Source organism: Triticum aestivum, chromosome 1D (assembly GCF_018294505.1).
Source record: "Triticum aestivum cultivar Chinese Spring chromosome 1D, IWGSC CS RefSeq v2.1, whole genome shotgun sequence".
Classification (NCBI taxonomy): domain Eukaryota; kingdom Viridiplantae; phylum Streptophyta; class Magnoliopsida; order Poales; family Poaceae; genus Triticum; species Triticum aestivum.
Window position 1 is genome coordinate 357,958,753 of NC_057796.1, and position 23,463 is coordinate 357,982,215.

At 46.5% G+C, this 23,463-nt stretch overlaps 1 protein-coding gene across 1 annotated transcript; it reads right to left on the bottom strand.

The window, feature by feature from the left end:
• Positions 1 to 12,590: 12,590 nt before the first annotated feature.
• On the bottom strand, positions 12,591 to 14,937 carry LOC123182055 (transcription factor JUNGBRUNNEN 1). Its single transcript, XM_044594508.1, has 3 exons — positions 14,530 to 14,937; positions 14,180 to 14,454; positions 12,591 to 13,429 (listed from the first exon to the last, which is right to left on the bottom strand). The coding sequence occupies exons 1-3, from the start codon at positions 14,801 to 14,803 to the stop codon at positions 12,809 to 12,811; spliced, it is 1,170 nt and encodes a 389-aa protein (XP_044450443.1). The 5' UTR covers positions 14,804 to 14,937; the 3' UTR covers positions 12,591 to 12,808.
• Between the last annotated feature and the right edge of the window lie 8,526 nt (positions 14,938 to 23,463).

Genomic DNA, 23,463 nt, shown 5'->3' on the forward strand with positions numbered 1-23,463 from the left:
TGCCCTCTCTCTCCCCTCAAGGCCCACCAAGGCCCAATACTTCCCCGAGGGGTTCCGGTAACCCTCCGGCACTCCGGTTTAATCCGAAACTTCTCCGGAACACTTCCGGTGTCCGAATATAGTCGTCCAATATATCAATCTTTACGTCTCGACCATTTCGAGACTCCTCGTCATGTCCGTGATCACATCCGGGACTCCGAACAACCTTCGGTACATCAAATCACATAAACTCATAATATAACTGTCATCGTAACTTTAAGCGTGCGGACCCTTTGGGTTCGAGAACTATGTAGACATGACCGAGACACCTCTCCGGTCAATAACCAATAGCGGGACCTGGATGCCCATATTGGCTCCCACATATTCTACGAAGATCTTTATCGGTCAGACCGCATAACAACATACGTTGTTCCCTTTGTCATCGGTATGTTACTTGCCCGAGATTTGATCGTCGGTATCTCGATACCTAGTTCAATCTCGTTACCGGCAAGTCTCTTTACTCGTTCCGTAATACATCATCCCGCAACTAACTCATTAGTCACAATGCTTGCAAGGCTTATAGTGATGTGCATTACCGAGTGGGCCCAGAGATACCTCTCCGACAATCGGAGTGACAAATCCTAATCTCGAAATACGCCAACCCAACAAGTACCTTTGGAGACACCTGTAGAGCACCTTTATAATCACCCAGTTACGTTGTGACGTTTGGTAGCACACAAAGTGTTCCTCCGGTAAACGGGAGTTGCATAATCTCATAGTCATAGGAACATGTATAAGTCATTAAGAAAGCAATAGCAACATACTAAACGATCGGGTGCTAAGCTAACGTAATGGGTCATGTCAATCACGTCATTCTCCTAATGAGATGATCCCGTTAATCAAATGACAACTCATGTCTATGGCTAGGAAACATAACCATCTTTGATTAACGAGCTGGTCAAGTAGAGGCATACTAGTGACACTATGTTTGTCTATGTATTCACACATGTATTATGTTTCCGGTTAATACAATTCTAGCATGAATAATAAACATTTATCATAAGGAAATATATAATACTTTATTATTGCCTCTAGGGCATATTTCCTTCAGTCTCCCACTTGCACTAGAGTCAATAATCTAGATTACATAGTAATGATTCTTACACCCATGGAGTCTTGGTGCTGATCATGTTTTGCTCGTGGAAGAGGCTTAGTCAACGGGTCTGCTACATTCAGATCCGTATGTATCTTGCAAATTTCTATGTCTCCCACCTGGACTAAATCCCGGATGGAATTGAAGCGTCTTCTGATGTGCTTGGTTCTCTTGTGAAATCTGGATTCCTTTGCTAAGGCAATTGCACCAGTATTATCACAAAAGATTTTCATTGGTCCCGATGTACTAGGTATGATACCTAGATCGGATATGAACTCCTTCATCCAGACTCCTTCATTCGCTGCTTCCGAAGCAGCTATGTATTCCGCTTCACACGTAGATCCCGCCACGACACTTTGCTTGGAACTGCACCAACTGACAGCTCCACCGTTCAATGTAAATACGTATCCGGTTTGCGATTTCGAATCGTCTGGATCAGTGTCAAAGCTTGCATCAACGTAACCCCTTACGATGAGCTCTTTGTCACCTCCATATACGAGAAACATATCCTTAGTCCTTTTCAGGTATTTCAGGATGTTCTTGACCGCTGTCCAGTGATCCACTCCCGGATTACTTTGGTACCTCCCTGCTAAACTTATAGCAAGGGACACATCAGGTCTGGTACACAACATTGCATACATGATAGAGCCTATGGCTGAAGCATAGGGAACATCTTTCATCTTCTCTCCATCTTCTGCAGTGGTCGGGCATTGAGTCTTACTCAATCTCACACCTTGTAGTACAGGCAAGAACCCTTTCTTTGCTTGATCCATTTTGAACTTCTTCAAAACTTTGTCAAGGTATGTGCTTTGTGAAAGTCCAATTAAGCGTCTTGATCTATCTCTATAGATCTTAATGCCTAATATATATGCAGCTTCACCGAGGTCTTTCATTGAAAAACTCTTATTCAAGTATCCCTTTATGCTATCCAGAAATTCTATATCATTTCCAATCAGTAATATGTCATCCACATATAATATCAGAAATGCTATCGAGCTCCCACTCACTTTCTTGTAAATACAGGCTTCTCCAAAAGTCTGTATAAAACCAAATGCTTTGATCACACTATCAAAGCGTTTATTCCAACTCCGAGAGGCTTGCACCAGTCCATAAATGGATCGCTGGAGCTTGCACACTTTGTTAGCTCCCTTTGGATCGACAAAACCTTCCGGTTGCATCATATACAACTCTTCTTCCAGAAATCCATTCAGGAATGCAGTTTTGACATCCATTTGCCAAATTTCATAATCATAAAATGCGGCAATTGCTAACATGATTCGGACAGACTTAAGCATCGCTACGGGTGAGAAGGTCTCATCGTAGTCAATCCCTTGAACTTGTCGAAAACCTTTCGCAACAAGTCGAGCTTTATAGACAGTAACATTACCATCAGCGTCAGTCTTCTTCTTGAAGATCCATTTATTTTCAATGGCTTGCCGACCATCGGGCAAGTCAACCAAAGTCCATACTTTGTTCTCATACATGGATCCCATCTCGGATTTCATGGCTTCAAGCCATTTTGCGGAATCTGGGCTCACCATCGCTTCTTCATAGTTCGTAGGTTCGCCATGGTCTAGTAACATGACCTCTAGAACAGGATTACCGTACCACTCTGGTGCGGATCTTGATCAAGTTGACCTACGAAGTTCAGTAATAACTTGATCTGAAGTTTCATGATCATTATCATTAACTTCCTCACTACTTGGTGTAGGTGTCGCGGAAACTGATTTCTGTGATGATCTACTTTCCAATAAGGGAGCAGGTACAGTTACCTCATCAAGTTCTACTTTCCTCCCACTCACATCTTTCGAGAGAAACTCCTTCTCTAGAAAGGATCCATTCTAGCAACGAATATCTTGCCTTCGGATCTGTGATAGAAGGTGTACCCAACGGTCTCCTTTGGGTATCCTATGAAGACACATTTCTTCGATTTAGGTTCGAGCTTATCAGGTTGAAGTTTCTTCACATAAGCATCGCAACCCCAAACTTTAAGATACGACAACTTTGGTTTCTTGCCAAACCATAGTTCAAAAGGCGTCGTCTCAACGGATTTCGATGGTGTCCTATTTAGAGTGAATGCAGCCGTCTCTAAAGCATAACCCCAAAACGATAGCGGTAAATCAGTAAGAGACATCATAGTTCGCACCATATCTAATAAAGTACGATTACGACGTTCGGTCACACCATTACGCTGTGGTGTTCCGGGTGGCGTGAGTTGCGAAACTATTCCGCATTGTTTCAAATGTAGACCAAACTTGTAACTCAAATATTCTCCTCCACGATCAGATCGTAGGAATTTTATTTTCTAGTTACAATGATTTTCAACTTCACTCTGAAATTCTTTGAACTTTTCAAATGTTTCAGACTTATGTTTCATTAAGTAGATATACCCGTATCTGCTCAAATCATCTGTGAAGGTGAGAAAATAACGATATCCGCCACGAGCCTCAATATTCATCGGACCACATACATCCGTATGTATGATTTCCAACAAATCTGTTGCTCTCTCCATAGTTCCGGAGAACGGTGTTTTGGTCATCTTGCCCATAAGGCACGGTTCGCAAGTACCAAGTCATTCAAAATCAAGTGATTCCAAAATTCCATCAGTATGGAGTTTCTTCATGCGCTTTACACCGATATGACCCAAACGGCGGTGCCACAAATAAGTTGCAATGTCATTATTAACTCTGCATCTTTTGTCTTCAACATTATGAATATGTGTATCACTACTATCGAGATTCATTAAAAATAGACCACTCTTCAAGGGTGCATGACCATAAAAGATATTATTCATATAAATAGAACAACCATTATTCTCTGATTTAAATGAATAACTGTCTCGCATTAAACAAGATCCAGATATAATGTTCATGCTCAACACTGGCACCAAATAACAATTATTTAGGTCTAAAACTAATCCCGAAGGTAGATGTAGAAGTAGCGTGCCGACGGCGATCACATCGACTTTGGAACCATTTCCCACGCGCATCGTCACCTCATCCTTAGCCAAACTTCGCTTAATCCGTAGCCCCTGTTTCGAGTTGCAAATATTAGCAACAGAACCAGTATCAAATACCCAGGTGCTACTGCGAGTATTAGTAAGGTACACATCAATAACATGTATATCACATATACCTTTGTTAACCTTGCCATCCTTCTTATCCGCCAAATACTTGGGGCAGTTCCGCTTCCAGTGGCCAGTCTTCTTACAGTAGAAGCACTCAGTTTCAGGCTTAGGTCCAGACTTGGATTTCTTCTCCTGAACAGCAACTTGCTTGCTGTTCTTCTTGAAGTTCCCTTTCTTCTTCCCTTTGCCCATTTTCTTGAAACTAGTGGTTTTACTGACCATCAACACTTGATGCTCCTTTTTGATTTCTACCTCCGCTGCCTTTAGCATTGCGAAGAGCTCAGGAATCGTCTTATCCATCCCTTGCATGTTATAGTTCATCACGAAGCTCTTGTAGCTTGGTGGCAGTGATTGAAGAATTCTGTCAATGACGCAATCATCCGGAAGTTGAACTCCCAGTTGAATCAAGTGATTATTATACCCAGACATTCTGAGTATATGCTCACTGACAGAACTATTCTCTTCCATCTTGAAGGTATAGAACTTATTGGAGACTTCATATCTCTCAATCCGGGCATTTGCTTGAAATATTAACTTCAACTCCTGGAACATCTAATATGCTCCATGACGTTCAAAACGTCGTTGAAGTCTCGGTTCTAAGCCGTAAAGCATGGCACACTGAACTATTGAGTAGTCATCAGCTTTGCTTTGCCAGACGTTCATAACTTCTGGCGTAACTCCTGGCACCCAGCGGTGCTTCCAGGACGTAATTCTTCTGTGCAGCAATGAGGATAATCCTCAAGTTACGGACCCAGTCCGTGTAATTGCTACCATCATCTTTCAACTTAGCTTTCTCAAGGAACGCATTAAAATTCAACGGAACAACAGCACGGGCCATTTATCTACAATTAACATAGACAAGCAAGATACTATCAGGTACTAAGTTCATGATAAATTTAAGTTCAATTAATCATATTACTTAAGAACTCCCACTTAGATAGACATCTCTCTAATCATCTAAGTGATTACGTGATCCAAAGCAACTAAACCATGTCCGATTAACACGTGAGATGGAGTAGTTTCAATGGTGAACATCACTATGTTGATCATATCTACTATATAATTCACGCTCGACCTTTCGGTCTCTGTGTTCCGAGGCCATATCTGTACATATGCTAGGCTCGTCAAGTTTAACCTGAGTATTCCGCGTGTGCAACTGTTTTGCACCCGTTGTATTTGAACGTAGAGCCTATCACACCCGATTAACACGTGGTGTCTCAGCACGAAGAACTTTCGCAACGGTGCATACTCAGGGAGAACACTTTTGTCTTGAAATTTTAGTGAGAGATCATCTTATAATGCTACCGTCAATCAAAGCAAGATAAGATGCATAAAGGATTAACATCACATGCAATCAATATAAGTGATATGATATGGCCATCATCATCTTGTGCTTGTGATCTCCATCTCCGAAGCACCGTGCTCGTGATCTCCATCTCCGAAGCACCGTCATGATCACCATCGTCACCGGCTCGACACCTTGATCTCCATCGTAGTAACGTTGTCGTCTCACCAACTTATTGCTTTTACGACTATCGCTACCGCTTAGTGATAAAGTAAAACTATTACATGGCGATTGCATCTCATACAATAAAGCGACAACCATATGGCTCCTGCCAGTTGCCGATAACTCGGTTACAAAACATGATCATCTCATACAACACATTATATCACATCATGTCTTGACCATATCACATCACAACATGCCCTGCAAAAACAAGTTAGACGTCCTCTACTTTGTTGTTGCATGTTTTACGTGGCTGCTACGGGCTTAGCAAGAACCGTTCTTACCTACGCATCAAAACCACAACGATAGTTTGTCAAGTTGGTGCTGTTTTAACCTTCGCAAGGACCGGGCGTAGCCACACTCGGTTCAACTAAAGTGAGAGAGACAGACACCCGCCAGTCACCTTTAAGCAACGAGTGCTCCGAACGGTGAAACCAGTCTCGCGTAAGCGTACGCGTAATGTCGGTCCGGGCCGCTTCATCTCACAATACCGCTGAACCAAAGTATGACATGCTGGTAAGCAGTATGACTTATATCGCCCACAACTCACTTGTGTTCTACTCGTGCATAGCATCAACGCATAAAACCAGGCTCGGATGCCACTGTTGGGGAACGTAGTAATTTCAAAAAAATTCCTACGCACACGCAAGATCATGGTGATGCATAGCAACGAGAGGGGAGAGTGTTGTCCACGTACCCTCGTAGACCGACAGCGGAAGCGTTATCACAACGCGGTTGATGTAGTCGTACGTCTTCACGATCCGACCGATCAAGTACCGAACGTACGGCACCTCCAAGTTCTACACACGTTCAGCTCGATGATGTCCCTCGAACTCCGATCCAGCCGAGTGTTGAGGGAGAGTTTCGTCAGCACGACGGCGTGGTGACGATGATGATGTTCCACCGACGCAGGGCTTCGCCTAAGCTCCGCGACGGTATTATCGAGGTGTAATCTGGTGGAGGGGGGCACCGCACACGGCTAAAATATCGTATATCAAGTGTGTTCTTAGGTGCCCCCTGCCCCCGTATATAAAGGAGCAAGGGGGAGGCCGGCTGCCCTAGGCGCGCCAAGGAGAGAGGGGGAGTCCTCCTCCTAGTAGGAGTAGGACTCCCCTTTCCTAGTCCTACTAGGAAAGAAGGGGGGAAGGAAAGAGAGGGAGAGGGAGAGGGAAAGGGGGCTGCGCCCCCTCTCCTAGTACAACTAGGACTCCCCTTGGGAGGGGGCGCGCCACCTCCTGGCTGCTGCCCTCTCTCTCCCCTCAAGGCCCACCAAGGCCCAATACTTCCCCGGGGGTTCCGGTAACCCTCCGGCACTCCGGTTTAATCCGAAACTTCCCCGGAACACTTCCGGTGTCCGAATATAGTCGTCCAATATATCAATCTTTACGTCTCGACCATTTCGAGACTCCTCGTCATGTCCGTGATCACATCCGGGACTCCGAACAACCTTCGGTACATCAAATCACATAAACTCATAATATAACTGTCATCGTAACTTTAAGCGTGCGGACCCTTTGGGTTCGAGAACTATGTAGACATGACCGAGACACCTCTCCGGTCAATAACCAATAGCGGGACCTGGATGCCCATATTGGCTCCCACATATTCTACGAAGATCTTTATCGGTCAGACCGCATAACAACATACGTTGTTCCCTTTGTCATCGGTATGTTACTTGCCCGAGATTCGATCGTCGGTATCTCGATACCTAGTTCAATCTCGTTACCGGCAAGTCTCTTTACTCGTTCCGTAATACATCATCCCGCAACTAACTCATTAGTCACAATGCTTGCAAGGCTTATAGTGATGTGCATTACCGAGTGGGCCCAGAGATACCTCTCCGACAATCGGAGTGACAAATCCTAATCTCGAAATACGCCAACCCAACAAGTACCTTTGGAGACACCTGTAGAGCACCTTTATAATCACCCAGTTACGTTGTGACGTTTGGTAGCACACAAAGTGTTCCTCCGGTAAACGGGAGTTGCATAATCTCATAGTCATAGGAACATGTATAAGTCATGAAGAAAGCAATAGCAACATACTAAACGATCGGGTGCTAAGCTAACGTAATGGGTCATGTCAATCACGTCATTCTCCTAATGAGGTGATCCCGTTAATCAAATGACAACTCATGTCTATGGCTAGGAAACATAACCATCTTTGATTAACGAGCTAGTCAAGCAGAGGCATACTAGTGACACTCTGTTTGTCTATGTATTCACACATGTATTATGTTTCCGGTTAATACAATTCTAGCATGAATAATAAACATTTATCATAAGGAAATATATAATACTTTATTATTGCCTCTAGGGCATATTTCCTTCAGAGTGAGGGGTGCATGGGATGAGAGAGTGAGAGGGCTGGTTGTGGTGAGAGAGTAGCTGAGCTGCTGAGGTCAGAATAAGGCTGGGCAAGTAAGCTAAAAAAACTGGATAGACAACATTCCTGATTATGAGATAATTTCTTAAGTGCATCAAGTAAATTTTAATTTGTAACGTATTTTTAGTTAGATAATTGCTCTATATGTATACATCGTCAAATTGCTATTTGAATCAATTTACATTGCCAGTGAAGTGGACTTCAATTATTACCCAATTATGCCCAGCTATCTTTTCTCTAAATGTGAAATTTAACATGCATTATGTTTATATAACTTCAGCAAAATACTTCAAAAGCCCGTGGCAACGCACGGGCATTCTACTAGTTTTAAAGTAGAAAAAATGTTTTTCTCTCATCAAGCTGTAATCATGAACAATAATATTCAACACATGGTCTTCTCATTTTCTACATGCACTTAATCCATTGATGGTGGGGTAAGTAAATAGGAGAGAGAGAGGGTGGCTTGCACATTTCCAACGCATTTTTACTTCACTTCATAATCTGTCCTAAAATTTCTATATGTACACTTATCCGTGGACGGAGGGAGTATCGTTGGCGCTTAAGGCGCTGAATAGGGTTTGAGGGCCATGGCACTCTAGCTAGTCCAACAATGCTTTGGGCCGATATTTTTTTCTGCTTTTGTCTTCTTTTATTTTTCTATTTTAGTTCTTTTTTCAATTTTTGTTCTTAGAAAGGTTATTTTTTGGTTTCACCTATTTATTTATTTACTTTCTTCTTGTATTTTGGTTTTCAATAATAAAAAATTATTTTCTATGTGCTCTGTTAATCATCACTAGATATATTCTAGAAGATATACCTTCTGTTCTCACAATTGTTATTAATAATGATAAAAATGATCATCATTAGTAAATCCATTATGTCTATCTGAGTAAGGTGACATTTTGGGGGGATATACATATATTTCTTTCAAGTGTATGGACTCTTTTTTTTTTAAGAATGCATGGGTATATTTTATTTAGAATGTATGTGCATCTTTGTTGAAGTAAGAGATACAATGATGCCCCACCTCCCCCGCCATCACCTAACTGGGCCTGATCTGGGTCCAGCCTTTTTCTCAGCCCAGATATGCCATTTGTCATGTACTCTACTCCACTGAATGGTTCCCTCAAAAAAAGAAAAAGAAAAACTCCACTGAATGGTTTGGGCTATCATAGTTGTAGCAAACTGAATGGTTGTCATTGCATTCACCACTGAAAGGCGTGCTTCTCCCTGAAGGACTTGAGATTAATTGATGAATCGAAGAGTCGGCTTTGTTTCTTCCTATAAACTGAAGCTCTCGCAAGCCGCAACTCGCACGTCATGGCTTTCCGGCTGCTGGCACTTCCCTGTCGACGGTCACCCCTCACAAACCAGAAACAGCACAAGGAAAGAGAAAGGTCAAAGATTTGATGTTCTTGCAAAGTTTCAGCAAAAAATAACCTACGTGGAGCCCTCACAAAAAAAACTAAATCACTGCTAAAAATGTACATAAACTTTGAACAATGACATTTTTTTAGGTGAGGGCTCCTCAAATTTTTTTTAGCTAAAACTTTGCAAGATTATCAAAAGTTTGATGATGTTTGATGTCCCAAAGTTTCAGATTTTTTTAAATTTTTAAATTTGTTTTGAATTTACTGTTCATAGAGGGTGTAGGGGCATCCGGGTGCTGAAAATCCTGTCTCCAGGGGAAATCATTCTGGCACCATCCAAGTCATGGACTACAGTTCAGATAGTCGACTACCCCCATGGACCCACATGCTAATCTAACCAACAGTGGTTCATCTCCCCACAATTTTCACTCTTTTTTTTGTGAACAATTTTGTCCTTGTCGTCCAACTCCAGCTGTTTCCGGCATAATATGCACGTATGCCTGAACCCCCTCCAAAGTCGCAAATTAATTTGCTGATGTTGCGCATCTGATTGCGGCTATCATCTTTGCCATGGGGTATATGCATGTGTGCATATAAGTGAAGGAGCGTGTGATCATGGACGCAGTGGGCCGGCCTAAAGGAAATGCAAATGCGGCGTGGTGCTCGTCATCATAGTAACACTAACATCTGGCAAAATGCGTGCCATAGACCGGCTCGAAGCTGGACCAGCTTAATTGCTAGATCATCATTGTTCGAAGCAATATATGCCTTTCTCTGAAACTTCTGTCTTGTGTGACTAGAGCTTTTCTGAATCGTTAATCAAGGCGCGTGATTATATACACCTCCAACCCGATATACAGGGTTCTTTTCCCATCGAGATTTGCTTCTCCTACATATGTAGAAACGAGTACACATATCATGTAGTCCCGTCCCTGGTTGTCATAATCATGCTCATAATGTTGCAATGCATGCTGGCTAGCTAGCGGAACGAATTAAGTACTCCCCCTGTTTCTTTTCAATTTGCATATAAAATTTGACTGAAGTTAAACTTTATAAAGTTTGATCAAATTTATTGGAAAAATATCAATATTAACAATATAAAATCAATATCATTAGATGCATCAAGAAATTAATTTTCATACTATATAACTTTAGTATTATGGATGTTGATATTTTAAATGTAAATCTAATCAAACTTTGCATAGTTTGACTTCAAATAAATCTTATATGTGGAACAAAGGAAACGGTAAGAGGGACCATGCTAAAATTTGTCTATTTAGAAACATTTCTTAACATTCAAATCCTAATTTAGTCCACACTTGTAAGAACAAAAACACACTTTTTGACCTAAAAACAAATTAGAAATACTCAAACTATCAAACTGGTACTACAAAATTTAATCACATGTGCTTTTACAATGCATAATTATTTTTGGAGTAAATTCTTGTGTATACCTCCTTTTTTGAATTTTTTTGATAGGAATTACCCCCATTTTAAAGGATTCTCATCCATTTTACGTCATTTAACGAAAATTATGCCACACTTTACCTTTATTTATTTTGAGCACGTTCGGCCAAGACGGTCTAATCTTTTAGAGTATACATGCATGCCACATAGAAGGGTTTTCCTCCGCAATCGGTTTCTTCACGCGCTCGCCCTCTCACTTCACGGTCATCCAGTTGGCTAAGTCACGCCATGACCAAACTCGAGGCACACCATTTTTGTATCCTCCCCTCACTCTCGCACACGTCTAGGGATAGGTTTTTGTAGGTGACAGGGACATGTGTTGAAGCTGCAAGCACACGGTTCGACCATGTACCATTGAAGAGGCGTGTAACGTGGGACCAGACGGGTGTGGAGCTGAACAGAAGGATGAACTGAGCTGGCAGGTGAACGCGTGGCCTTAACAGGTGGGACCGACTTGACATAACATTCTCGACGGCATTTTTTTGTATAAATGTGGCATGAGTTTGGTTAAATGGGGCAAAACAGATGAAATCCCTTAAATGGGGGTAAATCCTTTAAGAAAAATGTCAAAAGATGAATTAAAAACTAGAATTTACTTGTATTTTTATGGAAGGCTGTTTGCACAAAAGAAAAATTGATAGTCAAAATACCATCTTCAAGACTATCATGTCAAAGTCCAAAAAGACTTAATTTTGGATAGGTGAAAGTGTATGCTTTAAAACAAACTTCGCTTCATACTTTATATGCATAATATGTGTATAAGTGTACTGAATTGTTTTCTATTTTACTTTTTTGAAAATGAGGATTTCCCCCGGCCTCTGCATCGGAGAGATGCATGCGGCCAATTGTTTTCTAATGGCTCCGGTAGATTTATCTCTAAATATGCAACAAGGCAAATTGGAGAATTGTAGTTGGGTATTACAATTAATGAATAGCAGAGTCGGCTGCCATCATCATACAACCTAAATTGATGTAACAAACATCCTAGAGTGCAGAGAGCGAAACCGGCCAAAACCTAGCTATTGCATCCAGCATGCATGTATATAACAACAAAATTACGAACTAGTCTTTACGCCATTTGCCAGTAGATTGTCTTCTCCATCAATCAAATAGCAGATACATACAAATCGACAGGCATCTCGCCCAGTCATTCTTGCCTGGCCGGCCGGCCGGCACATGCACTTCAGCACAGACGAACTCTAACCATGCATGCAAAACATGCATGCGGCATATGTATCCTTACCTTTTGCAGCCAGTGGCTCACAGCAATGAGCAAAACACTACGCAAAAGAGCAAGAGCAATAATCACATGGATTATTCCATGCACACGCCGGTTAATCCTCGCCTTATCTGACACGTACCTACCGCGCCTGCAAGTCTTCCCCCCACTCATGCAGAAAGAAACAACCCCTGCTGCAACGGTCTCCCGCCAATCATGCACACATTATTTCATGTGCCATGCAGATTAAATGCTAGAAACAACTGCCTGCCAGAGGCTTAGATTTTGGGTGATCACCATTCACCGAAATAAACTAGCCTCATTTGCTGTGGAGTTAACTAAGACATGAAGCTGAACATTTAGACTGACTGAACACCAACTTGTGCTTACAACATCAGTGCTATACGTATCTTAATTTAGTTCTGAATCATATATACCACTTGCTGTGGAGTGGTGAAAGGCTATAATGTAAAGTCTAGGTTGATGGTTTTCAGAGTTAACCGTGGCTGTGAAAACCTACGAATTATGCCCAGTGCCACTGCCCACTGGCATATGCAATGCAACCTCCTGTCAACAAGACTGCATTTACTTGGTTTTGGAGTCATTTAAAACTAGAACTGCCGTAGTCCCTGCTGCCTGTGGTGTCAGGGTGGATCCAATCCCAAAGCTTGTCGGCCGGCGACACCGGCATCTCTCCGTGGGGCGGAATTTGCGACGACGATGGTGAGGGGAGGAAGTGGCTGCCGACGGCCGGGTGGTTAGGGTAGGCCTGGCTGTGGCCCACCAGCCGGCTCAGCTCGTCCCCCGGCGTGGAACTGCTGCCCATCATGGGTGCGTCTGCCAGGGCCATGAGCGAGTACGTGCAGCTCCTCGCGGCCGGCGCAACCGACATCGTTGAGCTCATCGCCGACGCAAAGGCGCTCGGCCTCGGAGGAGGAGGAGGCGGAGGCTGATGCAGCTGCGCGGTGGCCTGGTCCATGATGGCTGGCAGCGGCGCCGGCGAGCACTCGCCCTGGCCGAGTATGCCGTGGAAGCTGGGCTGCTGCGTCGGTGACATCGGCGTGGACAACGGTGATGACACCTGCTGGCCAGCCGGCGGAATAATGGTGCGTGAGGTGCCCGGCCTCGCCGAGGACGACGCTTGGACGTTGCTGGAGGAGGGCCGCCCGTGGCCGTCGTCGATGCCGGAGCGCTTGTACACGCGGCAGAGCGAGATCTCGGACTGCATGCATGAGACATTTTGTGAAACTTCGGATAAACTACATAAGCAAGCACGATCAAATCCACCCTTTGTCGAAAAACCAAGAACGATCAAATTAGGAATTCAAAATTTACTGCAACATGTCAAAGCTAAAGAAATTACTGCCAATACCAAAGATCTTACACGAGTACGTACATGATACTAGCTAGGTGGCATAGGTTGCAGTAAATTGAGTGAGGACTGAGGAACAGGGTGCATGCTTTTCATATGAAGTGAGTGCTAGCTGTGAGATGGAATTAAATGCTTCAATTAAGTTCGGATCTGAATATTTGAGCAAAGGGGAACTGAATCGACTGTTTAGCTTGGACATGCAAATAGTTAATTTGAAGAATCTGGAGGACATGCAAGTGGTATCTAGCTGGCTATAAGAGGAATTCTGAATTCAACATGGTAGCATTTGTACATGTCCATATGTATGCCAAAAAGAACGAGCAAAAAGCGAACCCTAAGCTCTTAGATCTGAAAAGAAAGAGAGGAAAGGCATGTCACATGTTCATGTAAATCATGCCAACCAACAAAAAAGCTAGCAGTGAACAAAAAGCAGATCAAATCAATGATTAACAGCATGAACAACGGCTGATATATAGCTAGCTTCCCAAGAATTTGCAAAACAAAAACCAATCAAGAGATGAGGAATTTCCGGGGTCTTAAGTCTGGCCTCCAAATTCCAAAACCCTAGTCGAATTTCGCTCGCTCGATCGGAGCAATTACCTTGTAGAAGAGATCGGCGTCGGTGGTGGGCGGCGGGAGGCGGTACTCGTTCATGATCCAGCTGCTGCGGACGCCCTTGGGGGCCTTGCCGGAGTAGAAGACGAGCGTCTTCTTGAGGCCGATGGGCCGGCTGTTCTCGCCGCGGATCATCCTGTCGGCCCCCGTCGCCTTCCAGTACCCCGACGCCGTCACCCGGTTCGGCCGGTCGCCGTTCCGGTACTTGCGGTCCCGGGGCACGTAGAAGAACCACTCCTTCTCCCCAATCACCGCCATTGCTGCCAACACCAAGAAATTAATCAAGACCCCAATTTGAGTTAAGCGGTGCTGTATGTGTGTGTATGACTATGTACCGGGGAGCTCCCATGGGTCGAAGCGGTAGAGGTCGAGGAAGGTGATGAGCTCGACGTTGAAGCGCCGGCCCTCCACCTTGCGCCGGAGGTAGAACTCGATCAGCTCCTCCTCCGTCGGGTGGAACCGGAATCCCGGCATCACCAGGTCGTTCTCATGCGAGTCGACTGCCGCCTCGTCGCTGACGCCGGCCGCCGCCTCGCCACCCACTTCCCCTCCTCCTCCTGCTCCTGCTGTCGCCGCCGAAACGCTTCCTTCGTCGACGTCTCTGCTCATGGCTGCCGGCTCTCCCTCGCCGTGCCTATTGCCCGCATAGCGCGCGTGTGCGCACGGTAGCAGCAGGCCGGCGAGCCAGCTAGCTAGGGCAACCAGATGGCTGAGGAAAGGCAAGCAATTTGGGGGTGCGCAAGTAGGTGGGAGGGAGAGAGGATAAGAGTGGAGTTTGCACCATCGATATATACTGGAGTGGAGGCTTTGCTTAATCATCCTGGTTAGTTTTGATTGAACCGATGATTAACTTGGTAATAATTAATGGCTAGTAGCTACTGTAGTGGCTACTAAGCACTGGCTAGCCTTAATAATACAGTGGTACAACTATGTACATGTATTGATTTGACATGATGAAACCTTTTTGTGATATATGATTCCCTACAGCATGTATAATTGCTTAAATCATGCCGGTATATTTGTACATGGAATATCATGGCATACTGTAGTATATGATCTAAAATAAATTAACTGTAGCTTCTTTTAAACATAGTACAAACGCAAGCGCTCATATACACGCGCATACATTTACCCCTATGAACGCACACACATTAACTGTAGCTTTTAGAAGGAATGTGGAAAGTTCTACTTTATAGCTTGTATAAAAATTGTATCAACGTGGTAATTGAATTACCGAAGGTGCATGGTAGAAAATAAAATAAAAGGAGAATACAAGGGACTAGGTGCACGTAGTGTTCCTACTGATGTGATGTGTGCCTTTGGTGCTTTAGCTAGGTCGACAGACTTGTTGGTCTTGAGCTGGAATTCCTTGCAAGATCCAAGACAATACATTTGATGATTATAAACTACTACTAGTAGCTAGAGCCGTCACGCATCACGGTTGAACTTGAAGAAAACAACTTGGTTCCTACCACCTGTTATGTTAGTATTTATTAATCCAATTAACTAGCCGGGTCCTTTGAGTTGAAGGATTTTCGGATGAATTTTGCCAAACAAGGCAAAATTCATAGTGGAGTATATGATAGGCCGGCCGGGTTGGGATAAAACCAAACTGTGCTACACGATTTTCGTGGATGGACACTTGGGCAGCACTCGATCGAGAAACGGCACCAGTGACCTTTTGGGAAGAAGTGGTCACCAACAAAGGGAGTTAAAGAGGCGAAAATGACCAGCCAGGATGAGAACAACTTTGGGCGGCTACCGCTCCTGTGACTGAGATGGGTGCTTGCATCTCTCGTTTGTGGATTGTGCATCCTGGCCGGCTCGTCACCCTGGGTTCCTTGATCCGGTCTTTTTCGCAACGTATCTTTCGCTTTTTCGTCAAGAAAAAGGGAAATGTTTTCCTTCCGTATTGCAAATTAAGAAAATATCTTTTTGCCATGAAGTTTGAGGGGATTAATCCCTGAAATTATGTTTTTGGTGGTTCTGAGAAATTAAGGCAGCACTGTGACTCTCTCACTCTCTTGCTGGCGGTGACATTATATTCCAACGCACTGTGATTCCTCCACACGCAAGCATGCATGCAGGCAGGTGTGGAGAGGCAGCTCATGTGTGGGCACTGCAGCTGGGTGGTCCATGCATGCATGGGGTGCGAGCGCGGCCAGGGTTTATGCTTTAGCGGTGCGATTGGTGATCGATGGATGTGAAATAAATTCTTCGTATCATGAGCTAGCTGGTAGAGAGGTCTACTCTGCCTTTTCTATTCCGTTCTTTGCCTTTTGCAGTGCGTTGATCCATGCACGGAGCGACGCATGCACCATGCACGGGTCGTCCCGGCGTCGATCGGCCTCCCTGTGGGATGGTGTCGCGCGGATCCAGGCCTAGCGCAAGGTCTAACCCCATTCCAACTACCAAAAATGTTACACCTACGTAAAAACCTAAAAAAAAAACTATTCCTGTAGTTTTAAGATTTTCGTTTTCTGATTGTGCTGTGTTAAAAAAATGGTTTCTTCCATAAAAAAAGATTTTTGAGGACCATTGTGGCCCGTGGATCCCAGCCCTTGCCGGCGGGAGCGTCCGTTTTTACGTGTTTCTTCGAGTTTTGTTAGGATTTGTATTCTGCTCAGAAAGACAAGATGGCGGTAGCTCTCTGAAGATGGAATAAGATTCTCCTCGCCCAGCCCTCGTCCCGGTGATGCATCTAGCATCGCCGGTGGGTGTGTGGAGACGTGTCTCCGACAGATTATCTTTGGTGGATTTGCTCAAATTTGTTCATCTACGTTCGTGTGTCTTTAGTTTCGATCATTCCGATCTACGCTACTCTTCATCAGTGGTTGTTGTTGTTCTGGTGCGCTGGTCCTATATATGGGGCTTTGCACGATGACTTCCCAACTGTTTACTACAAAAAGTTTTGTCAGACTCCCATAAGGGCGATGACGATGGCGCACCTTCGGCTCGCTTCGATGCTTGTAGTCGTCGCTAGGTGGTCTACAGATTTGGATGTAATTTTTATTATTTCCGGTGTTTGTTATACTGCTATGATTGAAGATGAATAGGTCAAAAGTTTTCTGGCAAAAAAGATTTTTCTTTTCTGGTTTATTTATGGTACTTTTTTTAGGTAAACCATGTGCATTCATTCATGAGCATAGTTACAAAACCACACGTAGCCAAAATTCAGAGGTACCCATAATACAACACTTTGCAAAAAGACCCTGCAAGAAAAGCAATGAAGCCCTTCAGGGGGAAAAGGCAAAACTGCCACACGTTGCCGCTGGAGCTTCGTTGAACAGAGGGAGACATCAACATGCCCACGACGGAAGAAATGCCATAGCAGACAAAGTCGTGTTGTGAATCGATGAAGTAGCTTGCCAGGCGGCCCAAGACCTTATGTCTCATCGACCAGGGATCATATTTATTGTACTTTAGGATTTTCTTTCTCTTTTTATTCTAAGACAACATCGACTCTGAACCATTACCTCCTTTCGAGTTTAAAAGGCTTGTGCGCATTTTGAGATTTATCTTGACTATCAATTAGACTAAGAACATCTCTAGCAAAAAAATAGGCGTTTTCCAGAATTTGTCATTTTTTCTAACGAGTGAGTTAGCTTTGTGGTGTCCGCTGAATTTGTTTTTGGTGAAAATCGACTCTAGCTACCGACTTGAAATTAAGCTAATATTTGTACTAGTGCCGTTGGTTACAGAATTTAAAATCATACACGATCTTTTAATTTTGTTAATTAATTCACTCTTGGAAATATTGATTGAGATAAACATTCCTTGTGTCAAGTCATATGACACGATTTGATTTAGGCGCCTAGGTAGTAATAGCAATAGGTAGGGTTAGTGTCACATCCATCTCGATCATTGCTCATCACAGTGATCAGTATCGTGTTTTAGAATATTTCATTAGCCCCAATTGCAGAGAACGCAAAAGAAAAACATAAATTCAGAGAAGAATTCTCAAGAGTAGCTGGTAGCTAGGGTTGCTTTGATCATGTGCATACAAGCATGTCAGCACGTACAATATGGACTGTAGCAAGTCAAGTGAAGTCCGTGACCTTGAGTAACTCACACATGCATCAAAGATTTATAATAGCTACCTTGTTCTTGTACTCATATGCACTCTGAACAAGGGGGCAGTACGTAGTAATTGGAAGGTTTTTTTCTTTTCGAAAAGGGGTAGCCCCGGGCACTGATTGGAAGTATATACCATAGGGATTGGAGTATATTTAATTAGTTTTTTGGTCAGTTTGGAGTTTTGAAACTATGTTACTGCTGAACTTATTCACATAAGTAGAAAGTATTGGTTAAGACTAAAAAACAAAAATTAGTTAGACAAAATAAGATTAGCATGAAGCTACTTGCACTGCTGGTGTAAGATGGATGGAAGATCATAGAGGTTGGTGGCCTCGCAAATATGTGGACCAAATTAATCACAGAATGGGTAGGTAACTTGGCGACCGGATACAAGTCAACCGAGCAACTAACATGCATGCATGCCGCCAATATATGCAGTATTGATGCAAAAATGATGGGACTTTCCTTCTACAAATCGAAAGCCCATCACGTACAGCACGTAGAGGTACGATAGGAACAAATACGACTGTCGTCGAGTCTCTGACAACGTCTGGTACCCTGCTTGTATGTATGTATATATGATCGACCGGGGTCCGGGGACCGTTTCCATGCATGCTTCGCGAGGTCCATTTCCACGTGAAAGCGGGAAATGCTGCTAGCCATGCACAGGTCGGAGTAACTAGTTACTAGAAGACAAGAAAAGAATGTCCATCCCACTCTCATCTCTCGAGTGCCTACACTATAGAACTGCTTGACTAACTATGCATAGATGCACAACCAAGCAAGTCAAGAATGTATGGACAAACCAAGTAAAGAATCCACTGACACTGACAATAGTATACGTACTTACGTACGGCACGAGAGACGTTAGGTTCATGGTTGTAGTGGAGTAGGTGGTGTGATCGATCCAGGCTGTGAGCATGTCACGTACGGTCCAGGGTGATCAGTGTGGAAACGAACGGTACGAGCGTCGGCACTGCGGAAGAAATCCCCCGTCGGCCGGCCCGGCCGCTCAATTTTCCCGACGTCGATGGTAATTTTTTCCATGGGTACTAATAACTATGTAAAAGAACTGTCAATGGTGTAGTACGTTGGTTCGAGGTTTTTTCACAGAACCATCGAAGAGAAGGCAGGGTTTTTCACAGTGCATGCGCTAGCTATTCTAATGCTACCACTCTTGTAGTTCTTGTACTATACAATTATTGGTTACCATTACGGAGGGGGGTTGAGAAGAGATACTACTCCAGTATGCATGTGTTGTCTAGTGTACATGATCGAAACCAGGGAATATGCGATGTCGTTTGCCCCGTACGTTTTCCTGCAGGCGGGTCAACGCATCGTATGTATGCATGGATGCATGCGCCCGGCTCTTCGCTCCAAGAGCAGTCGTGCGCCCGTGCGTGCATGGGCTGTGCATCATGTAGCTAGCTAGAGTTTCCATCGAATTTTAGCTGGAAGGTAGGTTGACTTCTACTCATGGCCCCTGATGAACTTGTCTCATTGCGCGTGGGAAACCCATCGCGGGTGGTCCAGAGATGCGATCGAATTAGCGAAGCAATGGTGACAAATTAGAGGGCCATCTTTCTGGATTTGCTAGGAGTCAGAGGGACGCTTTGGCTGTTGGCTCACAGCCGAATTTTCTGCGTCGACGGGGCGATGGACGGCCAGATCCAGAGGAGGAAGACAGCGGCGCCCTGGTGGACTAGGGAGGAGCCTGTAAAAGCATCTACAGCCGGATTTGGAAAATCCGGCCTCTCAAACACCCGCCGACGCGCGGCCAATGACCGGGTATTCCTCAAATTTCAATAGTTGCATCCAGACATCTCATGCTGGATTCTCAAATCCATAAAAAACATGCAAACTAAAATAAACTTATGTACTATGTCAATCACTTACCTACTCGTCGTCGGAGATGTCAATGATCTACGTGCCCGGCTCCGGTAGCATGGGCGGCAGCTGCGGCTCCGGCTCCTCCGACTGCTCCGCTCCGGCTTCCTCTGCATCGAGTTCGGCGAAGAGTGCATCGGACTCCGTCTGCTCCTGCCGGAGAAACGCCCAGTTGGCCTTCAGTGGACTCCAGGATGGCCTGCTGCTCCGCCATCTTGTCGGATTGAGTGACGACGAACTCCGCCTCCGCCTACTCCATGTTGAAGCCAGGCAGCTGATGCTCCGGCAGCTCCGGCTCCCGCTGCTCCGCCTCCTCCACCTCCATCAGAGCCATCTCCTCCTCCTCCTCCGGCTCCGGCGAGTCCGGAGGAACCCCGACAGCGATGCGGGCGGCGCGTGCGGCTTGCCTCACCCGAAAATCCTGCTGGATCTCGTAGAGGCGCTCCGGCGTGTCAGCATGGCGTAGTAGGTGATCTTGCTCTAGACCATGGCGGAGTGCGAGAGCGTGGGCGGAGCGTCGGACCGTGGGCAGAGCGCTGGAGCAGGAGAGGGAGGAGGTGGATGGGCTCGGACTGGCGGCACTAAGAGGGTGGAGGTGGATGGGTTATGGTTGCGGGACACCGGCGCTTAAATAGCCGGATTTGGTCTTGGGCGACGAGCCGAAGCGGCGCCACGCGGCGTCCGTCGAACCGCCGGGTTTCCGGGCGTTTCCGCGTGGGACCCTGCCGTCAAACCGACGTGACAGCCGTGCCCAGACGCACCCAGGCACCCCCATATTCACCCATTTGGGCTAGATATGAGGGGTGCCGGTCATCCCGGTCATTTGAGGCCCGTTTGAGGCGTCCGTCCGGGTCGAAAAAACGTGACCGGACAGTGACCGGGCGGCCCGCCCGGGCGTATGAGGCGGGTTTGAGGTACCCGGCTATAGATGCGCTAAGCCCTGCTCAATATGTTCAGAAAGATCAGAAAAAAATGCGAGAAAACTTCCGATCTATTCATTTTCAATCATGGCAGTATAACGAACACAAAAAATAATAAAAATTACATCCAAATCCATAGACCACCTAGCAACGACTACAAGCACTGAAGTGAACCGAAGGCACGCCACCGTCATCGCCCCTCCCTCGTCGGAGCTGGTCAAAACATGTTGTAGTAGATAGTCGGAAAGTCGTCATGCTAAGGCCCCATATGTCGACGTCCTGGGAACGGGGGTGCCCAGACTTGCCTGCCTGAGGCCCATGGTGTGGCTCCGTCGACGGCCCTGTACGGCCCAGCTTCAGCAACAACGACCCAAGACCCTCGCGAGGGGACAAGCCTCGCGAGGCGGACGACACCAAGACCTCCCTGAGGGGTGGCCTCACTAGGCTGGCTCCCGAGGAGCGGAGATATCAATGCAAGGTGCACCTCGCGAGGTTCACATGACGTGAGCCATGACAACCAAGGCCAGACGGGCATCAGCGGGCGCAGTGTACCAGCTTCCTTTTTGGTTCTAAGGAGGCAAGCGCAGGTGCAGGGTCCCGAGGAATCAACTAAAGGTTTCCATATCGGTGCAACGAGATCAAGACCGCCAGGACGACAGGACGGAGGTCATCGTGGAGCCCACTCAGCATCACCACCAGAGCCTTTTGCAGGCGGAGACTACTTTTGTCAGGATATCTTGTACTAGTTGTCTCCCTTTGAATTTGGCCGTTGTGGGATCCCTTCCCACCTACATTTGGGAAGAGGACCAAGGCCACTATATATAGGACTTAGCCACCACCATAAGGGGGAACGGATCAATTCCACCAAAATCACCTCACCAGCTCATCGAGCTGAAGAACACCTCACCTCTTGAGGCTGTTCATCCACTGTACTAGTTCATCCTCAGCCCCTCGAGGCAATCCACCACAAAGCTGGAATAGGGTATTACACCGCAAGGTGGCCCGAACCAGGATAAACTGCTTTGTCCCTTGTCCCTTGGGTTCGTCGAGATAGGCTGTGGAATCGTTGAGCCGCCAGGCTAGGAAGAGGGAGTCCTTCGCACGCACCCCAGAGTTCGAACCTCTCAAGGGTCTGCGGAACCCCGAATCCGACATTCGGCGCGCCAGGTAGGGGTGCGTCGAAGCCTCTCTTCCGTCGATCGACTCGTCGCTGCTCCACTGTCTCCATGGCTGATGCTCGTCGAGCCCGTGCTGAGCGTCGAGCCGCTCTCGCGCCTCGCGTTGCCCAGACGGCGCCCGTCGGCGGGCCTCCCCGTCATTCTCCATCACCTGCCGCCAACGCCACCACCGGCCCGGCGGGGCACGAGCAGCAAGCTTCGTCGATGCACCCCTCCGTGCGGTGGGACGAATGCACCGCCACCCTGTCCTGACTCCGCCGGCTCGTCGTCCCACGCTCATCATGGCCCGGCGAACGCGCAGGCTGCATTGCTCATGGTGCGTGAGCTACTGCGCTACCGCCCAGTCGACGACCTCTACGAAGACTGGCTAGACCGCATCGCTGAGCTAGTCAGCGCGGCTGGGGGCTCGCCTGCACCGTCCCTCTCATTACCTCGCCCGCTGCCTGCTAAGGGCGACGTAGCCCATGGAGGGCCTCCGCCACCTACCCATCAGGACGTCGCCCTCGGTCCAAGACGCGCGGCCCCACGGCGTGACCTACCACGCAGGATGCCCGCGTGCGAACAGGAAAGTTGCCGGGAGGTCCAGCGGCCGCAAGAAGGTGCTCCAGCGCTCCCTCCACCACCACGTAAAGACCGCGCGCCGCCTGCAGTGGTGGTGCGTGAGCACCAAGGTCAGGCTCCACCTCCACGACGGGCTCCGGTGACCACAGCTAGCTACCGCACCTTCACCCCTGAGCTACGCAACGTCGTCTAGCCGGGCAAGTTCAAGCCCGACCTGCCTCCACGCTACGATGGCACCCCCGACCCTGCGGAGTTCGTGCAGCTCTACGAGCTAAGCATCGAGGCGGCCAGCGGCGACAAAAAGGTCAAGGCGAACTAGTTTCCCATGGCCCTCAAGGATGGCGCGCGCTTGTGGCTCCTGAATCTGCCCGCGGGATCGATATCCTCCTGGGGCGAGTGCGCGAGCGTTTCGTCGCCAACTTCCAGGGCACTCGCGACCGCCCGCCTGCCGTGGGTGACCTGCGGCGCATCAAGCAGCAGCCAGGGGAGACCCTGTAGAAGTACATCCAACGCTTCAACAACGTTCGCCTCAAGATCCCCAAGGTTTCGGACGAAGCCATCATCTCGGCGTTCTCCGATGGCGTCTGTGATGTCAAGATGAAGGAGGAGCTCGCCATCCATGAGGACCTGTGCATGGCTCTGGAGA

What these genes read in the sequence shown, in the direction of transcription:
- LOC123182055 (XM_044594508.1), bottom strand. Translation starts at nt 14,803, where the DNA reads ATGAGCAGAGACGTCGACGAAGGAAGCGTTTCGGCGGCGACAGCAGGA. An exon ending in CGACCCATGGGAGCTCCCCG is followed by an intron (nt 14,455 to 14,529) that starts GTACATAGTCAT and finishes TGGTGTTGGCAG; the next exon opens with CAATGGCGGTGATTGGGGAG. An exon ending in ACGCCGATCTCTTCTACAAG is followed by an intron (nt 13,430 to 14,179) that starts GTAATTGCTCCG and finishes TCATGCATGCAG; the next exon opens with TCCGAGATCTCGCTCTGCCG.